This window comes from Oryctolagus cuniculus, chromosome 2, assembly GCF_051225735.1.
Source record: "Oryctolagus cuniculus isolate XC-2025 breed Fujian yellow rabbit chromosome 2, ASM5122573v1, whole genome shotgun sequence".
NCBI lineage: Eukaryota > Metazoa > Chordata > Mammalia > Lagomorpha > Leporidae > Oryctolagus > Oryctolagus cuniculus.
Genome location: NC_142868.1, coordinates 163627853 through 163648995, shown reverse-complemented (window position 1 = coordinate 163648995; position 21143 = coordinate 163627853). Strand labels below are relative to the sequence as shown.

The 21143-nt window shown below is 46.0% G+C and overlaps 1 protein-coding gene across 1 annotated transcript in view; it reads left to right on the top strand.

The window, feature by feature from the left end:
• SLC3A1 (solute carrier family 3 member 1) overlaps nt 1-21143 on the top strand; it is a 42351-nt gene that overhangs the window by 6724 nt on the left and 14484 nt on the right. The window contains 4 exon segments of the mRNA NM_001082242.1: nt 4209-4334; nt 15590-15709; nt 18297-18421; nt 19910-20105. Of these exon segments, the coding sequence (NP_001075711.1) occupies nt 4209-4334; nt 15590-15709; nt 18297-18421; nt 19910-20105 (567 nt within the window).

The following is a 21143-nucleotide window of genomic DNA, read 5'->3' as shown; positions in this document are numbered from 1 at the left end:
TCCTGGCTTCGGATCAGTGCAGTGCCCCGGCTGCTGTGGCCATTGTGGGGTGAACCAACGGAAAAAGGAAGACCTTTCTCTCTGTCTCTCTGTCTCTCTCTCACTGTCCACTCTGCCTGTCAAAAAAAACCAAAAAACAAACAAACAAAAACAAACAAACACTGAACCATAAATGAACTCAATTATCTACATTCTTTTTGATCAAACCTTGGTATCTGAACCTCTGGACAGGCCACACATTCATTGTTCCCACCAGAAGTGACTCACTCAGTCTTAACAATGTTACTAAGTCCCACTGAACAACTCACCCTCCCTCCATTTCTTTGAACACTGTACCTGCCTCCTCCTCCCCTCCTTCCACACTCAGCAGCAAACTGCACTCTACAGAGAACAGAAGCCGTCAATCTGCCTGCTCCCTTTCCTTCCCTCTTCCTACATGCATGTTATACAACAGAGGCCTTGTCCTTCCTGCTGGGGTAACTGGGCTTAGCAAACAAAAATTCAGGATACCCAGTTAAATGAATGCCAGCTACATGGTACACACTTTTTAATATAAAATCTCTCATAGATCATACTTCTAAGAAATTATGCATTATGTGTCTGACATTCAGATTTAACTAGGCATCCTGTATTTCTCTGGCACCTCACCTCTGACCCGGCCCGATCTTCCACCAGTTCTGGTTTGCTTTCTCTATAGCCTTTTCTTTGGACTCTCTCTCCCCACTCCAGTCCCTGGTCCTTTCTTCTTGGCCTTCTGCATAAACATTTAAGCGTGCTGGGCCCGGGCATCACGTTTTAGATGATTTAGAGACACTTGGAAAGACCACATTTCAAGGCTGACTGTACGATCTTCTCCCCCAGTCCCCTGTCTTCCAAGTTCAGTGAAAGGGGCCAGCAGGGAGCCTGAGGCTAGGCCAGCAGCAAGTCCTGGCAGTTTTACTGGTTTTATTTTTTTTTCTCCAACTAATCACTTGTTAATAATAATAATAATAATAGCAAATACTTACTCAGCAATCACTGCATTGTTTATTACTTCATTAATCCTCACTTTGCTCTTCCCAGGTTAGGTCTTACTTTTTTTTTTTTTTTTAAGATTTATTTTATTTATTTGAAAGAGTCACAGAGAGAAGTAGATTCAGAGAGAGAGAGAGAAAGATCTTCCATCCACGGTTCACTCCCCAAATGGCTGCAATGGCTGGAGCTGAGCCGATCCGAAGCCAGGAGCCAGGAGCCTCTTCAGGGTTTCCCAGACAGATGCAGGGGCCCAGGGACTTGGGCCATCCTCTGGTGTTTTCCCAGGCACATTAGCAGGGAGCTGGATCGGAAGTGGATCAGCTAGGACTTGAACCAGCTCCTGTGTAGGATGCCGGCACTGCAGCCCAGGGCTTTAACCTGCTGCACCACAGCACCAGCCCCCCAAGTTAGGTTTTAATCCCTATTTTGCAGATTGGCAGACAGAGGTTGCACAAGTAGCAATTTAAAGGTTAAAGACTGGGTGAAATTTGTCCAACTCGCTAGTCTGCTTTTGAAAATTGCCACCCATACCTCACATTATCTCTTGCCTATAAGACAGTAACAGCTGCCTCTTCTGGCATCTAGTTTTCCATCCTTCCATCAACTCATTGGGTTGTGTTTTCTAAGGTAATAGTAAACACACACAAACCTATATGTAATGTGTGATAAATACCCGGTGGTGGAACCACACGATGGAATGCTACTCAGCTGCAGAAAGGAATGAACTCTTGGTGCCTGTAACAACATGGGTGAACCTCCAAATACGCATGGGAAAAGGAGTCTGGCAGAAGAAGGATTTGTACTTTATGATCTCACTTAGGTGATTTTCTAGAACATGCAGACTAATCCATTGTGACAGGAGGCAGATTCATGGTTGTTAAGTGATAGGATGGATGTAGGGACAGGTGAGAGGAAGGGAAGGGCCACAGGACAGATACGTTCACTACTTGGTTGTGGTGCTGGTTTCACAGGTGCGCATGTGTCACACTGGTCAGACTATAGACTTCAGATAAGTTATACCTGAATAAAACTGTTTAATTGTGTATCTCATCTGAAAGATAATGACATAGCGGTATCAGTCAATACCCACGCCCCTGCCCCAGGTGAAAGCTGGAGCATTGCCAGTACTGTTGGTACCACCTGTGCACACTCCCTTGGCCCTCCTGTGCTTCCTCTTAGAGGAGGTCACCACCTTGAATTTTGGATTTTTCCGAGTCTTTGGCTTTTGTTTTGCCTATAAGTCACGTATGTTGCATAAATTTTAAGGAATTGTGTTTTAGTTTCCCCTGTTTTTAATTTTATGAACATTTTCATGCTACATGTAGTCTTCTGGAACTGGCTTTTTCCCACTCACTGTTTTTAAGATTTATTCATGTAGTTTCCAGTAGCTGTGGTTCATGCATTTTCATTGTTGTATGATATTTCATTGTGTAAATGTTCCATGATTGACTTTCCTTTTTCATTTGTGGGCATTTGGGCTGTTCCGTTTTTTACTGTTATTAACAACATCACATGAACATGTTCATTCTTCTGCTTATCTTGGGGCCCATTAAGGTAAATAACTAGGAGTGAAATGACTGTTCAGGATACGTTATGCTCATCTGTAACAGATAATGTCAAATTCATTTATCAAAGTGTTTGTACCCATTTCCATCCACTCCAACAGTATAGAAATGCATAGTCTCGTTGATTTCTGATATTGCTAGATTCTGTGATTTTTGCCATTCAAATGAACTCAAGGTGGTACCTCATTAAAGTCTTAATTTTACATTTCTCTAATTACCAATGGTGATTTATCTAATTACAAATGTAGTAATTATCTAATTACTAATGATGTTGAACATTTATTTGTGCTTACTCACTGGAACCTCCGTGTCTGTGAAATACCTGTTTATGATTTCTTTCCTCGATTTTCTTTTACATTGTTTGTCCCTTTGAAATTATTTTCTGGAGTCTTTTTGTATTCTGGATACCGATTGGTTATATTTACTGCACATATTTACTGCACATCCTGGAGTATGCCCCGGTGGGCCATGTGGTGAACTGGCGAGGATATATTTCCTTGAAAAGCAGTGGCTACTACTCAGCTTCCACCAGTGGTTGTCATGGAAATGTGGTCCCAATATGACTAGGTCTTCCAACTAAGATTTGTGCAGAACACCCCAGTTTTTAAATTCCAGATGTTGCCTTTAGTGTGAAAGACAGAGCCCCAGTAACTCTCACTCGTAAGAGTCTGCAGAGGAGACTCAGAGCGAGAAGCCAGAGAAGTAGGAGCCTGAGAGAGTCATGTCTGGGAGCCGTGGAAGTGAGAATTTCTAAAGAGGACATTTCAGCCCCAGTGGCATGCTCTGCTGGGTAGCAGCACGTCAAGTTGCTAGATTTGTTTATTCCTGAGAGCCAGTAGGTTTTTTTGTTTGTTTGTTTGTTTTGTTTTGTTTTGACAGGCAGAGTGGACCGAGAGAGAGAGAGACAGAGAGAAAGGTCTTCCTTTGCCGTTGGTTCACCCTCCAATGGCCACCGCGGCCGGCGCACCGCGCTGATCCGATGGCAGGAGCCAGGTGCTTCTCCTGGTCTCCCATGGGGTGCAGGGCCCAAGCACCTGGGCCATCCTCCACTGCACTCCCTGGCCTCAGCAGAGAGCTGGCCTGGAAGAGGGGCAACCGGGACAGAATCCGGCGCCCCGACTGGGACTAGAACCCGGTGTGCCGGCGCCGCAAGGCGGAGGATTAGCCTAGTGAGCCGCGGCACCGGCCGCCAGTAGTTTTTAAGTGAAGGATTCTGATAACTTTTCTGGGGGATACACTTGAAACATTCAGTGGATCTGGGTTTAAGCTCCAAGACTAGTGGAATGTATCTTTCTCCCAAATTCCCCCCCACCATCATTTGTTTTTCTTCATAAACAGGAGTCAAAAGCTTGGACAGAAGATGGAATAAAACTATGTTAATAATGTCTGTTTCTGAGCTTGGTCTTGCCTTGAATTTGAGAGCACTGGTTTGCTGTTCCAATGGTTGTGGGCAGCTTCTACTGTTCAAATACATCACAATCACACATGTGGGGCGTTACTCCTCCCAGAAGGAGGACTCAGGATCCGCACACTCTGCCCGCAGGGGGCCGGGGAGGACAATGGTAGCTCCTTTGTGGGCAGTGCTAAATAATTCTAGGTAACTGATGTGCTTTTTTCTATGTTTGCTAGTTAAGTGTTTATGGAAACTCCAGTTGGCACTTCGATGAAGTGCGAAACCAGTGCTATTTTCACCAGTTTTTGAAAGAGCAACCAGATTTAAATTTCCGCAACCCTGATGTTCAAGAAGAAATAAAAGTGAGTATAGACACCACACAGACTTCTCTATTAGTGGGAACATAAATGGTTGCATTGAGCAGTCATTATGTAGGCAAAATCATTAAATTCTAGGATAAATTGTTTTGATGCCAATATAGACACTTAGCTGTGTAAGTGGCTCCTGCCTTCATCTAACCCAGAATGATCTAAATGGAAGAGAGGCAGAAACTTCTACTCTAGCTCTGGATTACCTCTTGGCCTAGGACACTGAGCTGGTGTAGGGAGGTAAGTCACAATGTGGGCTTTGGCCTCGGGCTCCTGTACCTCATCTCTGGGTGTGTACTTTGGCTGTACTGTGTGTCTGATCTCTCACCTGGGAAACAAGTTGATGGCCGTATTTGTCTCAGAGGGCTCTTGGGAAGAATAGCTGAGATAACTCATACACAGCACTTCTGTACTCAGTAAATATTAACTTGTTGTCTACTTGATGCCAGACCCTGTTCAAGCACCCAGCAGACAGCAGGGAATAAAAGCAGCCCCACCCTCAAGGAATCTCCAGTGTCTTGAGAGGAAAGCAGACGGCTGGCTAACAGATTACATCTCAGGTGGTGGTGAATGCCAAGGGGAAGGGCATCGAAGTGCCAATGGAAGGAGCTTTTCTTTTTCTTTTTTAAAGATTTGTTTATTTGAAAGGCAGAGTTACAGAGAAGCAGAGAGAGAGAGAGAGAGAGAGGGAGGGAGGGAGGTCGGTCTTCCATCCTCTGGTTCACTCCCCATATGGCTGCAATGGCTGGAGTTGCAACTATCTGAAGTCAGGAGCCTGGAGCTTCCTCTGGGTCTCCCACATTGGTGCAGGGGGCCAGGGACTTGGGCCATCTTCCACTGCTTTCCCAGATCATAGAAGAGAGCTGGATCAGAAGTGGAGCAGCCGGGACTTGAACTGGCACCTGTATGGGATGCTGGCACTGCAGGTGGCGGCTTTGCCCACTACACCACAGTGCCAGCCCCAGTACTTTTCTTATATTTCAGGTAAGCAATGAATTATACACTATTTGGGACATCCTTCCACTAAAAATTTTGCTCATTGCTTACCTGAAATTAAAATTTAACTGGATGTCCTACATTTTTATCCTGCAATTCTACCAGTATGATAGCTGGAGTGAAGTGAGGATGAGAGTCGGGGAACCGAGGCCCAGGAAGGAGAGGAGAGCTGACCGGACAGGCCTTGAATGCTGTTGTAAGGGGCATGTGCTGAGCTGCTGCGGGTCTCTTGCCCAAGTGAGCTCTGATGGGCTCCCACCTGTATGGTGGTGGCAGTTCCAACATTACCTGCTGCATGATTCCCAATAAATACTGGCTATGTGGTGGTGGTTTTCATCCTGCTGCTGGGACTATAGTGGGTGGGGATTTAGGTGAGCGAGGCAGGGCTCTGAGGTAGGTCTATGGGGAGGAGACACGGTCAGAATGAGCGGAGGGCTGTGGATGCCTTTCTGCAGCTCCCAAAGGGAGCCAAAAAGAGGATGTGAAGTGGCCACTTCGGAGTCAGTAGGGGCACTAGAACTCTTGATTTTTTTGTTTCAGTTTTGAATGATAGTTTTATTGAGATATAATTCACATGCCATAAAATCCATCCTTTCCAAGTGTGTAATTAGTGCAGTCACAGAGTTGCACAACCATTACCATTTTATCATTACATTTTTATCATCTTCCAAAGGGACCACATGCTTATCAGCGGTCACCCCCAGGGCCCCTCCCTTTCTCCCTACAGGTCCCTGCAACCACTAATCTACTGATGTGCTATTTAGGACGTTTCATGTAAGCGGAATCATACACTATCTAGCTATAAATCTGTATTTATGTAATTGCGCCTGTTTGTATAACTGCCGAACTGTTTTCGGCATTCCCACTAGCAACGTACAGGGGTTTCAGTTTCTCTGCCTGCTCACCAGCACTTACTGGTGCCTTCATGGACGCCGTCCGGTTCTGTGTGAAGTGATGCCTCTCTGTGGCTGACACTCGCGCTTCCCTGATGGACATTGACGTGCACCATCTTCCCTGTGCTTGTACTTTATTTGTATATCTGCACTGCAGAGGACTGTGGTCAAAATCATCTTTTGTCTTTTTATATTTGTTGGGTTGTAAGAGTTCTTTATATAGCTTGGGTATATGATTTGCAAATAATTTCTGTTTTTTTTTTTTAAAGATTTATTTATTTAATTGAAAGGCAGTTACAAAGAGGCAGAGACAGAAAGAGAGAAGCCTTCCATCCACTGGTTCACTCCCCAAATGGCCACAATGGCCGGTGCTGCACTGAAGCCAGGAGCCAGGAGCTTCTTGCAGATCTCCCATGCAGGTGCAGGGGCCCAAGGACTTGGGCCATCCTCTGCTGCTTTCCCAGGCCATCGCAGAGAGCTGGATTGGAAGTCTAGCAGCCAGGACTTGAACTGGTGCCCATATGGGATGCCGGCACTGCAGGTGGAGACTTTACCCACTGCACCACAGTGCCGGCCCCCACATAATTTCTGAGTTTCATAGTTTTAGCTCTTACATTTTAGGTGATCTCTGATCCATTTCTTCGTTAGTTTTTATGTATAATCTGAGCATAAGGAGTTTGCTGTTATGATGTACATCTTTATTCTTTTGCATGTGGCTATCCAGTTACCTCAACCTATGTCAATAAAAAGACCATTCTTTCCCCATTATCTTTCAACTCCGGTTGGAAATAAGCTGACTATAAATGTATGGGTTTATTTCTGGATTCTCAGTCTGTTCCATTCATCCATATGTCCTTCCTTATGTCAGTATCACACTGTCTGGATTATTATAGCTTTGTGGTAAGTTTTGAAATTGAAAAGTGGGAGTTCTACAATTTTGTTCCTTTTTTCCGACATTTGACTGTTTTGAATCCTTTGCCTTTCCCTATGGATTTTCAGATGAGCTTGTCAATTTCTGAAGAGCCTGCTGCAATGTTGATAGAGATTGTGTTGAATCCGGATCAGTTTGGAGAGCATTGCCATCTTAACAATATTATCTTCCAACTTAGAAACATGGGATGTCTTCCCATTTATTTACATGCTAAATATTTTGCAGTTTTCAGAGTAAAAGTCTTTCTCTTCTTCTGTTACAATTATTCTTATAGATTCCTTAGTTTTCAAACAATTTTATTGACTATGTTGGAATTTTCACCTTAGATGAATTGCTTTGGGATCTTGAAATAGGTACCAGTTATGCGGTGGCCTTGTGTTGGCGAGTGGGAGGGTGGGATGAGTAGTGGGGGCTGTGGACAGCAGACTAACAGGGGTTAGTTTTAAACTTCTCTGGCAGAGTATGCACTTGTCTCTTTGCCGCCGCCAAGGCTCATTAATGTGCCCACCGCTTCCTTTCCTCCCTCCCCACGCATTTGCTGGAACTCACTGTGTGCCAGGTGCTTTATCTGGGTGATGTTGTGTTTGGAACAAGTCTTACTTATGCCGCTGTATGACCATTTTACAGGGAAAGAAACTGAGGCTTAGGGAAGTAGAGTAACCCACATGGAGAATTACGGAGCGGAGTCAGACTCCGTGTTTGGAGCTTGACTCTCCCCTCTCAACAGCAGCCCCAGGCCTGCTTTGAGGCGCTTCCCTCTTCCGGGGCAGTTTTATCAAGGAGGTTTTCAGTTGATAATTCACAAGTGTGAGTGTAAACCTGTTGGTTTATCAGCCAGTGGGTTTCTCCAGGCTGCTTGTGGCAACAGTGCTGCATTGTCTGGAGATGTTTAAGCCTATGTGATAAACGCTGCAAAAATGTGTCAGGCAACACATTGGTTGCTCTGTTGATGAACCCAGCTGTTCTGCTCCACGCAGCCCTGTGGGGGAGTGTGTGAGGAGGGTGCTTCTTCACTAGTCTTCCAGGATGGATCCCCTCTGGAGATGGCCCAGTACTTGGTTAAACATTATTTATAATTAGAAGTGGCTAAAAGCTGCAGCCAGCGGGACCTTTCACACGCAGAGGACTCTGACACCCGCTGCCTACCCCCAGCAGTGTTTATCTCTGCCACAGGGTTAAACAGGTTAATAATCTGCAACCCAGAGGGGAGAGTTCCCAGAAGCATTCGGTTAATAAGTCCTGCGCACACACCAGCTCGTCCTCAGGCAGCCTGCCGCCTTCCTCTTCACTCCCTGCAGATTCCAGTAGGTCTGCTCAGCGGGAGGCTGGCAAGCACAGGTCATCTCACCTACAGCACCCCTCCCTCTCTCCTCCTTTTCCCAGTGGCCTGGCCGGGGGCGGTCGGGGCTCGAATGCTTTCTGGTGGAAAAGTCAGGACACCTTCTCAGGGGGATCCAGCGCTCCTATTTGCATGCGTATTTTGTACTTTGCCAGTCACTTTGGTTGTCCTTGTCCTTCGAGCCCTCATTTGGTAAGCGAGGAAGCTGGGGCTCTGAGAGTTGGAGAGATCCCGCGAGTTAGCAACATGGCAAGGAGTCAGCAAAGCCTTTTACCCAGATCTCAGTTTCCTTTCTCTGGCTGATCAGCAGAGGGCAGACACAGGTCTCTCTCTACTCCTCTCAAATCTTCCTCGGACAGCCCAGGCTCTATGTCACTTTCCATAGGATTTCTTACAGACTGTTGCAGAGACTTGCCATTTCCAGAACTTGGCTTTTTAGGTAAACGGGCCCAGTAACTTCGGTCACCTCAAAAATAAAGGCTAGCCTTGCGATGTCATGAATCTGGACGGCAGTGATGTTGACTTGGTTCTGTTCTCATTCAGCAGGGTGGTGTTTTAAGAGATAAGAATTCAGACATTCCCAGTAGAAACACCAGGACTGTGATGTCATGGCACTTAGACAGGAATCGCAGACACATTGTTCTGTCCCCAGAGTCCATGATGCCTCCATGGGTCACCTACACCTGGTGGAACCGGTCTCTGCCCATTTTCACATCCGGCATCCCAGGAGAGCTTAACCGGACCAAAGAGAGTTAACAATTAAAATCCGAAGTTCTCTTTTTTCACCTGATTGAGGGAATAAATAGCACAAAGTAAATATTTTTCAAGAGCAAACTTTGGATTTTCTGGGTGAGAAACCTCAGCATTCAAAATGACTCTCAGAAGATAGCCATCGGCTTTCACCCTTACTGTCTCATCAAACAAATGAAGAGACAAAATATGATACAGTCTCTGATTGCGGCAGGGCAGGGCCATCTACCTTGGTTATACACTTAACCTTGGGTCCGTATCTATCAGTGCAGAGATCTGAATGAAGAAAACATCTAGTGTTCACCTAGAAAGTCAGAGCCCCAAAGCTTAATGTCACAGCAGCTCCTTGCGTAATGTTTGCTCACGTTGGGTGGTTTTCAGCTGAGAGTGCTCTGCCTGGCCAGTGTTCACACTTGTAAAATCAGCACGCCCTGGGGGTGACCTCAGGTTGTGTGGGGTCTGAAGTTCATGAAAATTGGGGGCCTCCTTCAAATAACGAGAGAGTGGAAAAGGCAGTACCTAAAATAGAGCACTTATTTAGGATGAGAGAAGGAGGGAGGGGAGAAGGGGGCTGTTCAAGGGAGAGGTCTGGAAGCTTGAACTTGCCTGGCTTCCCGAGTTGGCCCCTGAAGCCACGGAGAATGCTTTCTGCAAATAAGGTGCTTCCTGTGCTGCGCCAGCCTCTGGGTGTTGGGCATCTGTCGATTGACTCCTGGAGCCCAGCCTCTACCGAGCGTCCTCGCCCCTGCTCTCCTGCTGCAGGCTCTCCTCAGGACGTCGCTGCTCGTTTTACCTGCTTGTGATCGTGTGTGCCTACTCTGTATCACAACTCTGTCACCCCCCGAGATTTCAATAGTTACACATTTTTTTCTTAAGGAGGTTTAAAAAAGTGTTTATTTCTTGCAAGGCATTGCAGCAGGGGGAGGGAGGGAAAGGGAGGAAGAGGGGGAGAGAGATTGATTGATGATTGATTCCATCTGCTGTTCACTCTCCAAATGCATGCAGCAGCCGAGGCTACGTCCGGCTGAAACTCCGTCTGGGTCTCCCACATGGTTGTCAGGGGCCCAAACATGTTAGCTGTCATCTGCTGCCCCCTAGGATGCGTTAGCCTGAAGCTGGATCAGAAGTGGAGTAGCTGGGGCCTGAACCAGTGCCACGATGCCCACACTGAGATTGAACTACTTTCCTATTACTATGTAATTCTTTAGCTAGAGAGTCTAAAATAATGCAGGATTCCTAAGGCTGTGTCTGTTGTATTTTGCCCTTGATTGTAGTTCTGGGGCTTAGCTAAGTGCCTGGCCAGTAGAAGGAACTCAAATACTCACTGAATGAATTTATTTGGTAAGAAGCAGCCATGTTCGTAAGAACAAATGTATGGTTTCCATTGCATGGAGACCTCTTCAAGTCGTTTGGGTCACCTGTGTCCACACTAAGGGTTACCAGACAGAGTCTGCCATACTCTTTGACATGAACAAGGTGTTCAAACTTTGCCATTCAAAATCTTAGTTTAAAGGGAATTGACACCAGCAGTGCTAACCCTGGTGTTTAGCCTATAGCAGCCTTTGAGCCTTCAACTTGCAGCATGCTAGAGACTTCCATACTGACTTGAAGATACAATAAACACTTCTTTTTTCCCATATGTTGTTTGAAAGAGTTACAGTAAGAAGGAGAGAGGGAGGGAGAGAGATTGATTGATTGATCTTCCATCTACTGGTTCACTCCCCAGATGGCTGCAATGGCCATGACTAGGCCAGGCCAAAATTAGGAGCTTCATATGGGTCTCCCACATGGATGGCTGAGGCCCAAACACTTGACTCATCTTTGGTTGCTTTTCTCAGGCCATTAGCAGGGAGCTGATAGGAAGTAGAGCAGCTGGGACTCAAACGGGCACCCATATGGGATGCCGGCATTGCAGGTGGTTTTACCTGCTACTCCACAACAAATACTTTCCAAGTCAACAAGTGATTTGTGGGAGAGTATTTGCCATTTGGGACCATCACCAAAGGTGAAAATTGGCTTCTTTAGTTCAAGTAGAGATGGCTTTGCTCTAATGGAATATATATCTTCTAAAATCTTGCTTTCAGCAGGAATGAGCCAAGAGGAGAGTGGGGAGAGCCACTGTCCCTTGCAGAGGAGTAGCTTGTGGTCAGGTACAGGAATAAGCCCATCTGGGAGGGGTCAGCTGCCATTTGGTGTGCTGGGGGGAACTGAGGCCCAGGTCATCTGCTTTTCAAGGTCGCCTGGTCCTCCCAGCAGTCCCAGTATACAGCAAGCCTTTGTTCTTGGCTCGCTGTCCCAATCCTACTGCCTGATGAGATCCCACCAGCCATCAAGGCCAAGTTCAAGCTCTGGCTCTCCCTTCTCTGGCTGTGCCTACCCATGTTAATTTGGTCTTCTTGGGGCTCCTACAGCCCTGCCAACAGAGGAGCCTCCTTTCATTTCCTGTCTTGCATTGTTAGGTAACACTCTCATGTCTTATGTCCCCAGCCCTTCTGTTTACTCCTTAAAGCCAGGGAACCTGCTGCACGACTTTCATGATTGATCTCTCATCTACTGGCTCATTCGGGCTCAGTGGTTCATTCTTTCATGCCACAGGTGGTTCGCTAAGTACCTGGCTCTAAGTCGGGGGCAGAGGAAACAGAAATAAAAGCCAGTCTTTCCCTTAAGAACCTTCTAGACAGATGGAAGAGTCCTTCATGACTGAGGACTTACCCATTTCATCTGCTCCAATGTATTCTGTTCTCTGTTCTTGCCTCAGCCACCAACACTGTTGACATAAGGGGAAATCTACTTAGTAATCAGTGTATTGAGGCTGGTGGACTCCCAAATTTTCATTTTTTTAAAAGATTTATTTATTTATTTGAAAGTCAGAGTTACACAGAAAGAGGAGAGCCAGAGAGAGAGAGAGAGAGAGGTCTTCCATTCGATGGTTCACTTCCCAGTTGGCTGCAATGGCTGGAGCTGTGCCGAAGCCAGGATCCAGGAACTTCTTTCGGGTCTCTCATGCAGGTGCAGGGGCCCAACTCCTTGGGCCATCTTCTGCTTTCCCAGGCCATAGCAGAGAGCTGGATTGGAAGTGGAGCAGCTGGGTCTCGAACCGGCACCCATATGGGATACTGGCACTTCAGGCCAAGGCATTAACCTGCTGTGCCACAGTGCCAGCCCCCAAATTTTCATTTTTTAAAATTATTTACTCTATTTGAAAGTCAGAGACAGAGAGAGAGACAGAGAGAGAGAGAGATTGATTGATCTTCCATCACTCCCTGAGTGGCTGCAATGGTTGAGTTTGGGCTAAACTGAAGCCAGGAGCAAGGAGCTTCATCCAGGTCACCCATATGGGTGCAGGGGCCCAAGCACTTGGGCTGTTTTCTGCTTTCACAGGCCATTAGCAGGAGGCTGGATCAGAAGTGGAGCAGCCGGGACTCAAACCAGTGCTGATCTGGGATGCTAGTGTCATAGTCAGTGGCTTAACCCATTGCACCACAACACTGGCCACAAATTTTCATTTTTAACTGTATATTCTACCCCACTGTCCAGATTTAATAAACCACCCACCTCTTCTCATTTCCATCTATGTGTTTGGTAGACTCCTCAAACTTCACGTGTCCAAGCACATTTTTGTTGCAACCTGCTGTCTCCTCAGTGAACAGTGCACAGTCACAGGCCAACAAGCTAGGGGTCACCTTAACTCCTGTTCCTTTCACAACCTTGCGCAGTATCATCAGGTCCGTGAGCTCCACCCTCAGAGCAGACTCAACATTCGATCATTTCTTCTCACCTCCACCACTGTCTCCCTAGCCCAGGCCACCATAGCTAGTAAAGGAATTCTCCAAATTCATTCTTGTGCCTTAATTTATTCTTTTTTTTTTTTTTTTTGCTGATAATGCCTTTTTTTGGGGGGGGGAGGGGATAATAGTCACATACCATCAAATTTACCTGAACTGTTAAATTAGATATTTTTAGTAGGTTCACAGAGTTGTACAACCATCATCATCGTCTAATTTTAGAACATCTTCATCACCCCTAGAAGCAATGTTTGTGCTCCAGCCATCACCACCCACCATGCCTCATATTCCCACCTTTCATCCCCCCTTCCCCTAGCAACCACTAAACTCTGCCTCTGTGGATCTGCTTATTTGGGCCATTTCCCATGAAGGCAGTTAGAGTATGGAGCCCTCTGTGCCTATTTTCTTAAAAAAGATTTATTTATTTGAAAAAGAGTGAGAGAAATATCTTCCATCTGTTAGTTCATTCCCCAGATAGCCACAACAGCCAGGGTTGGGCTAGGGCAAAGTCAGGAGTTTTATCAGGTCTCCCATGTGGGTGCAGGAGCCCAAGTATTGGCCCATCTCTTGCTGCTTTTTCCAGGCCATTGGTGGGGCGCTGGATCAGAAGTGGAGAGCCGAGACACCAGCTGGAGCCCATATGGTATGCCGGTGTTGCAGGCTGTGGCTTTTGGTGCTATGCCACAGTGCTGGCCCCAAGATTCATCTATATTATAGGACTGATCAGTTATTTCATTTTTTATGACCAAATAATAATCATTGTGTGCCTATAGCATTGGGATTGTTTCCATTTTTTAACAGCTTTCAGTCAAGCTTTGAACATTCAAGTGCAAATTTTCGTATGGACATAACGTTTTCATTTCTCTTGGGTATGCACCGAGGCAGGGCATTGCTCGATCGTATGCTTAACTCCATGTTTACAGTTTTGGAGGAACTGCCAGAATCTATGGTTTATTCTTCATACATCAGGTCTTTTAAAAGTGTAAGTCAGACCACAGCCCTTTCTGCTTAAAATCCTCCAGGGATTTCTCATCTTCACTTCACAGTCCCCCACCCCCACCCCCAAGTCCTCCCCGTCTGCTACAAGGCTGGGCGTGAGCAGCACAATCTCACCTCCTTCCGTTGCTTAGGCCCCCGTAGCCACGCTCTCTCCTCTTTATTGCTCGAGGAGCTCAGCTCGGTCTCCAGTGCTGTTCTCTCTGCCTAGGATGTTTCTCCAAAGGGACTTCTCAAGGCTCTCTCCCTCGTTTCTTCCTCCCTGCTGAAGTGTTCTGTGCTCGGTTTAAACAAGCCCTCCAGTCCTCTTGCCGCACCCATCCTTGCATCCTCTCACCCTGCATTGTTTTTGCACATGGTACCTGTAAATGACCAGCTACATAATTTGTGAGGCCCCAGGAAAAGTGAAGAATTTCAAGACAGGGAAGCCAAGCTTAGGGCCCTTCTGAGCTGGGAGCCTGGTGTGACTTCCCAGGTTGCATGACGACTGAGCTGACTCTAAACCCTGGACTACTTAGCAAGAAAGGAAATCCCATTCTAACACTTCTGTTCCTTCTCCCATCCATTCCCACTGATGTTTCACTTCTACTTCCCTCTATTTGAGCTCTTTCCTGGAGGCCCCTTGTTTTCTGGTCCATGCCCAGAAAATTTATTTAATCATGTCTCTAGACCAGTCTTCATCTCCCCAATCTTTAGATTCAACATTAAAAATGCCTGGGAGCCAGGCAGGCTTAGACCATGCTCTCTCCTTAGCAAGTGCCCGGTGACTACCTTCTCTCCGCCAGGGATGTCCGAGAGAGGGGCAGGGGTAGAGAGAAGCCAGCAGCACTCACACATGACTCAGGTCCTCATCACACATCTATGGGAGAAATTCTACCATCAGAGATGACAATAAAATATATGAGAATCTGGATGTTTAACTATTTGGGGTCCAAATTGTGAAATTAAAGACAGCAGACTAGTACCTTCTTTGAATAATGTACAGTTAATCTATTACCTGATTGTATTCAATGCAGTGCTTACCTCTGAATTTTACCACTGTATCTTAACTATTCCTCTTATTTTTTTGGCTGATGGTTGATTCCATTTAGTCAGTGTTCTTTTCATCTTATCCTCATAGGAAATCCCTTAACACTTCAGCACATCACTTCTCATTTGCCTTCCTGGTAGAGTGAAATATTTAACTTTTCATGAAGGAAATTAGATACCTTCTAGGTTTCTCCCAAGTCCTATCTTTCATTATGGTTTCATATTTATTTTGGAGTGGACTCCGTGAACTTTGGAGACATGCTCACAGTATTAATTACAAATGTAATTGTAATTCTGGATCTAACTACAAAAGAGGTGTGGAAGTCCTTAAATACAGTCACCTAAGAGTTGAATCCATCCTAAATAGATGAGAATAGGCTATGTGGGTACTGTACTTTCTTTGAATGTAGAGATGTCTGTTTGATGATGGAACATCAACTTGTTTGATGCTAACAGCATACAAAATCTTTATTAAACATGATAGTACTATTTAGGTATTGTAACCAAACATTTTGCTTCTTCCTTTTTAGGAAATAATGCAGTTCTGGCTCACCAAAGGTGTTGATGGCTTTAGTTTCAATGCTGTTAAATTTCTCCTAGAGGCAATGCATCTGAGAAATGAGATTCAAGTAAACGCATCACAAATCCCGGTAACATTTAAAAAGATTTTTTGTTTTTTTGCTTTTTCTGAAAATGTCAGCAGAGTGCTTTCTGTTCTAGACTAAGATACCATTTATTTATTTTTTAAGATTTATTTTTTTATTTGAAAGGAAGAGGAAGGGAGAGAGAGAGAGAGAGAGAGAGAGAGAGAGAGAGAGAGAGAGAGAGAGATCGATCCTCCATCCTCTGGTTCATTCCCTAAATGGCTGTATCGGCTGGAGCTGGGCCAATCTGAAGTCAGGAGCCGGGAGCTTCTTTTGGGTGTCCCAGTGGGTACAGGAGCCCAAGGACTTGGACCATCCTCCACTGCCTTCCCAGGTGCATCAGCAGGGAACTGAATTGGAAGCAGAGCAGCCAGACTCAAACTGGTGCCCATATGGGATGCCAGCACCGCAGGCTGCAGCCTCATCAGCCACACCAAAGCGCCAGCCCCGAGATACCATTTACACAGACGAGTTATGTCTACTAGAGGAGGCACTTTGAATCACTTTCTTTAGAAACAGAGAAGTCTCATGAATGTGCCCGATGTTCCCTTGCATTGTTTCTTCCCAGAGTGAGGGACCCCTTGAGGACTCCCTCAGTGACAAAGTTTTCTAGGGACAAAGACAGTGGGGACTCTACCAAGGACCGCAAAATAGAGGACCACACTGTGAGTTCTGTCGTCTCACTCAAGCTCAAGCAAGGAAGGCTAAGTTCCCCATTCCTTCTCTAGCTGTTAAAGTGCACGTCGTTAGAGGGAAGGGGACCTACCGGTGCTGAATGTCTTTTGTGTGCTGTGGGCTGTTTACTTGATACGTCATTTAACTCAATCTCCTGTGAGACATGTTTCATGAACTCCGTGGAGCAAATCCTAAGAGAGGTTACCTTACCAGGGATTCCAGAGTTCCAGAGGAAGCCTGTCTCACTACAGAATCTGAGCTCTTGGGCTTCCACACCAGTGATTCCAACACTGCCTCAGGTCAGCTGTGAGAGTCGCCGTCTGCCCGACTCCTCTGGTTGGTCACCATTCCCTAGTCCCTCTATTGCCAAAGCCCCGGGCAAGTAGCCAGTAGTCCTAAAATGCATTGCAGAATGATGGATTCGTGTACCTACCCTTGTACCTACATTTTAGTCACAATAGATGGATTACAGTGATGCAGTCATATGAGTAAAACTTGGCAATGATTAGTGAAGAAAATTTTACATTAGTATGTATCATGTAAAATCATTTTAAGTAAAGTTACAAGTCAAATGAAACTAGTTGGCTAGTTTCTTTTTAAAAAATTTATCTACGTATTTGAAAGCCAGAGTTACAGAGAGAGAGAGGGAGAGACAGATCTTCCATCCACTGGTTCACTCCCCAAATGGCAACAACAGCTAAAACTGGGACAATCCAACAAAGCAGGAGCCAGGAGCTTCTTCCAGGTCTCCCATGTGAGTGCAGAGGCCCAAGTACTTGGGCCACCTTCTGTTGCTTTCCCAGGTCATAAGCAGAGAGCTGGATCAGAAGAGGAGCAGCTGGGACATGAGCTGGCGCCCACGGGATGGAGGCTTAGCCTACTACACCACAGCCCCAGCCCCAGCTTCTAGGTGTTGTCTGGAGTAGATTTATGGGTACTTACAACTTCATTAAAATGAATCAGTTAACTAAAGAGAAGCTGATATGTACAAGTCAATCATCAGAGCATGTCACAAACCATACGTTAGGATTATGCCATTTTTTTGCACAATTTCCAATAAAAAGGAAAAATAAAAAGATGCATTAACTCTGGAAAATCTTCTCCTTGGAGAAATGTTGAAATGGCCTTGCTGATCATAATGAGTTCCCATAACTTAGGCCTATGCTTGGAGTCATGACAAATGATCAGAATGATGGGTTTTGTGTGCTACGCAAGAATAACTTAAAGAACATGTAACTTCAGGAACAGACCCAGATTCCAACAAAAATGTTCACTTTATCTAGCAAGGGAAGTTCACAGACACGAAGGGAGCCTCCTGAATGGATAACTCAGGTCTTACTGTCCAGCCAGTCTAGGTCCCATCCCAGGACCTCTCACAGTGGCTTCTTTGAGTGTTATGTTTTGCTTTTGATGCAAGGAGACTATTGTAATCTTAGAAAGACATAGAAATGAGTATCAGGAATAATTACTGACATCCTGAGAGAAAGTGTAACAACAAGATTAAAGGTTAAGGATGGTTTAGAAAAAAATTTAAATGCATGATAGGCTAATAACCAGTTTTATAATCCTTAAGATAATTTGTTTTGTTTGCCTTGAACATTCTGTAGCTTTTAGACAATGAAATGTTTAGGAGGACTATGTTAAATGCATTTGTAATCAGTGTTTGGATGTTTGGTAAAATCTAGCTTGCTAAAATAGGTACGTGATGGTTAGCAATGTATGTTAAAGCACCAATTAAAGTACTAACAGTTACGTTTTCTCTATCTACAAACCTTTGGAGCGATGAAGGTCCTAGGATCCTCTTTGAGCGTGTGTCTTGCTCAGCTGAAGACCTTTGAGGAGACTGTATTCACACAGAGCCAGATGGGGGCAGGGGACACAGGAGACGATAGTAACCATGCTGTCCCGGTTTTTCAAGGACACGGTCACACGCTACTCAGAGCTGTACCATGACTTCACCACTACACAGGAGGGGATGCATGACCTTGTCCGCAGCTTCCGGCAGACCATGGACAAGTACAGCAGGGAGCCCGGCAGATACAGGTAACCACTGGACGTGCTTCTCTCGTATGCATGGGGTCTGAGCTGCAGTTTATCCCGTAAAACCAGACATACTCAGGGGTTCAAGTTATGGCTTATTTATTTTATTTATTTGAAAGGCACATTACAGAGAGAAAAGAGAGGGAGAGAGAGACAGACACAGAGGGTGGTGGGGAGAGAGAGAGAGAGAAGGAGAGAGAGCTATCTTCCATTCGCTGGTTCATTCCCCAAATGGCTCCTCTAGGAGCCTGGAGCTTCTTCCGGGTCTCCCATGTGGGTGCAGGGGCCCAAGCACTTGGGTGACCTTTCATTGCTTTCCTAGGTACATTAGCCAGGAGCTGGATCAGAATTGGAGCAGCTAGGACTTGAACTAGGGATGCCAGCCCTGCAAGAGGCAGCTTTACCTGCTATACCAATGCCAGCCTCTCAAGTTACAAAATCTGCACTGTTAGAATTCTTTACAACTTCATTATGCCAGGGCCTGGGTTCTTTCATGTTGTTTAACTTTATTAATTTTTACTTCCCTCTTTTGTAAAATGTTGCTAATCACAGTATTATTTCACAGGAGTTTTGTGCAAATTTAATTGTGTACGTTAATTTTGAAAGAGAGGGCGAGAGAAGGGCTGGCACTGTGGTGTAGTGGGTAAAGCCACCGACTGCAGTGCTGCCATCCCATATGGGTGCCGGTTTGAGTCCCGGCTACTCCACTTCCCATTCAGCTCTCTGCTATGGCCTGGGAAAGCAGTGCAAGATGGCCCAAGTCCTTGGGCCCTTGCACCTGCATGGGATACCCAGAAGAAGATCCTGGCTCCTGGCTTCGGATCGACGCAGCTCTGGCCATTGTGGCCATCTGGGGAGTGAACCAGCAGATGGAAGACCTCTCTCTCTCCCTTCCTCTCTCTCTCTGCCTCTCTGTGTAACTCTGACTTTCAAATAAAAAAAATAAATGTTTTTTTAAAAAAAGAGGGCAAGAAAGGGAAAGGAAGACAGGGAGTTATCTTCCATCTGCTGATTCACATTACAAGTGCTCACAACAGCCAGAGCCAGGCTGGCCCAAGCCAAGATCCTAACATTCGATCTGGGTCTCCCATGTGGGTGGCAGGGATCTAAGTACTTAAGCCATCACCTGCTGCTTCACAGGGTGTGCATTAGCAAGAAGCTGGATTGGAAGCAGAGGAGTTGGGACTCAAACGAGGCACTCTGATTGGGATGCAGGTATCCCAAGTGGTGTCTTAACCACTGCACCGAATGCCTGTCCCATCAAATGTATTTCCTGTTAGACACGACTTGTATTACATTAATCGTTGGGTTTCTCTGAGTTACTGTGTAGGTGACCCAGCGTGACATTTTTTGGCCATGTGCTTTCTCAGAATCCCTGGCCCTGTGTGGTAAACAGTGTGCAGGTCTCATCCTGTGAGACGTAAGGAGCTAGAGCGCTTTCCCAGGGTCCTGACAGGTCCGGAGGATGCTGAACGCTGCCACCTCCTACAGGTTCCTGGGCACAGAAGCCTATGCGGAGAGCATTGACAGGACCATGAGGTACTACGGGTTGTCATTTATCCAAGAAGCCGATTTTCCTTTCAACAATTACTTCACCACTCTAGACACTCTTTCTGGGAACACTGTGTATGAGGTTATCACAGCCTGGATGGAAAACATGCCCGAAGGAAAATGGCCCAATTGGATGGTGAGTCTGCATGCCCTGCACGGCACGTATCGTGCTGCTGTACTTGTTGGCTAGTTACCTCTCTGCGGTCTTGAACTCTGCTTCATTTGGTGGCTGCTTAGTGGTCAGCCCTGGCCAGGTCCTTGACATTAAGGAGACACTGTCCATCCAGTTGAACAAATATTTAATGAATATTTATCTGTGCTTGAAACTCTACTAGCCTGTGTGGGGGGTGGACAGGAAGCCATTCTTTCCACACACCTCAGAGCTATGATCCTAATTGGAATAAAGAGGGCTTTGGAATGTGGAATGGGTGCACAGTGCCGAAACACCATCTTGTTGGGAGGAATGCAGGGGAAAAGGCATTGAAGCCACACAGACTCTGGGGAAGATTTTCCCTTCTACACTGCATCCTTTAAAATAGAGGCCACATGTGACTTCCTTGTTGACTGAGAGGGCCTAACATTTTGGAAGATTGGCAACTTTTCAGTGAACAGAAGATACAGTAATAGAAGGAGGACTTCTGAGAGTTTGTGGAGGGGGCATTAGCCTAGCGGTTAAGATGCCCATGGTCAATTCCTGGCTCAGGCTCCTGACTCCAGCTTCCTGCCGATGCAAATCCTAAAGGCAGCAGTGATGGCTCAAGGATTTGGCTTCCTGCCAATGACATGGGAGATCTGATTGCATTCCTGCTTTATTTCTTGCCTTTTTTTTTAATTAAAGATTTATTTATTTATTGAAAGGCAGAATTACACAGAGGCAGAGGCAGAGAGAGAGAAGGGTCTTCCATCCGCTGGTTCACTCCCCAGATGGCCACAACAGCTGGAGCTGTGCCGATCTGAAGCCAGGAGCCAGGAGCTTCTTCCAGGTCTCCCACATGGGTGCAGGGGCCCAAGGACTTAGGCCATCTTCTACTGCTTTTCTAGGCCATAGTGGAGAGCTGGATCAGAAGTGGAGCAGCCGCCACCTGAACTGGCGCCCATATGAGATGCTGGCACTGCAGGGGGCAGCTTTACCTACAACACCACAGCACTGGCCCCCTTCCTGGTTTCTGATTCT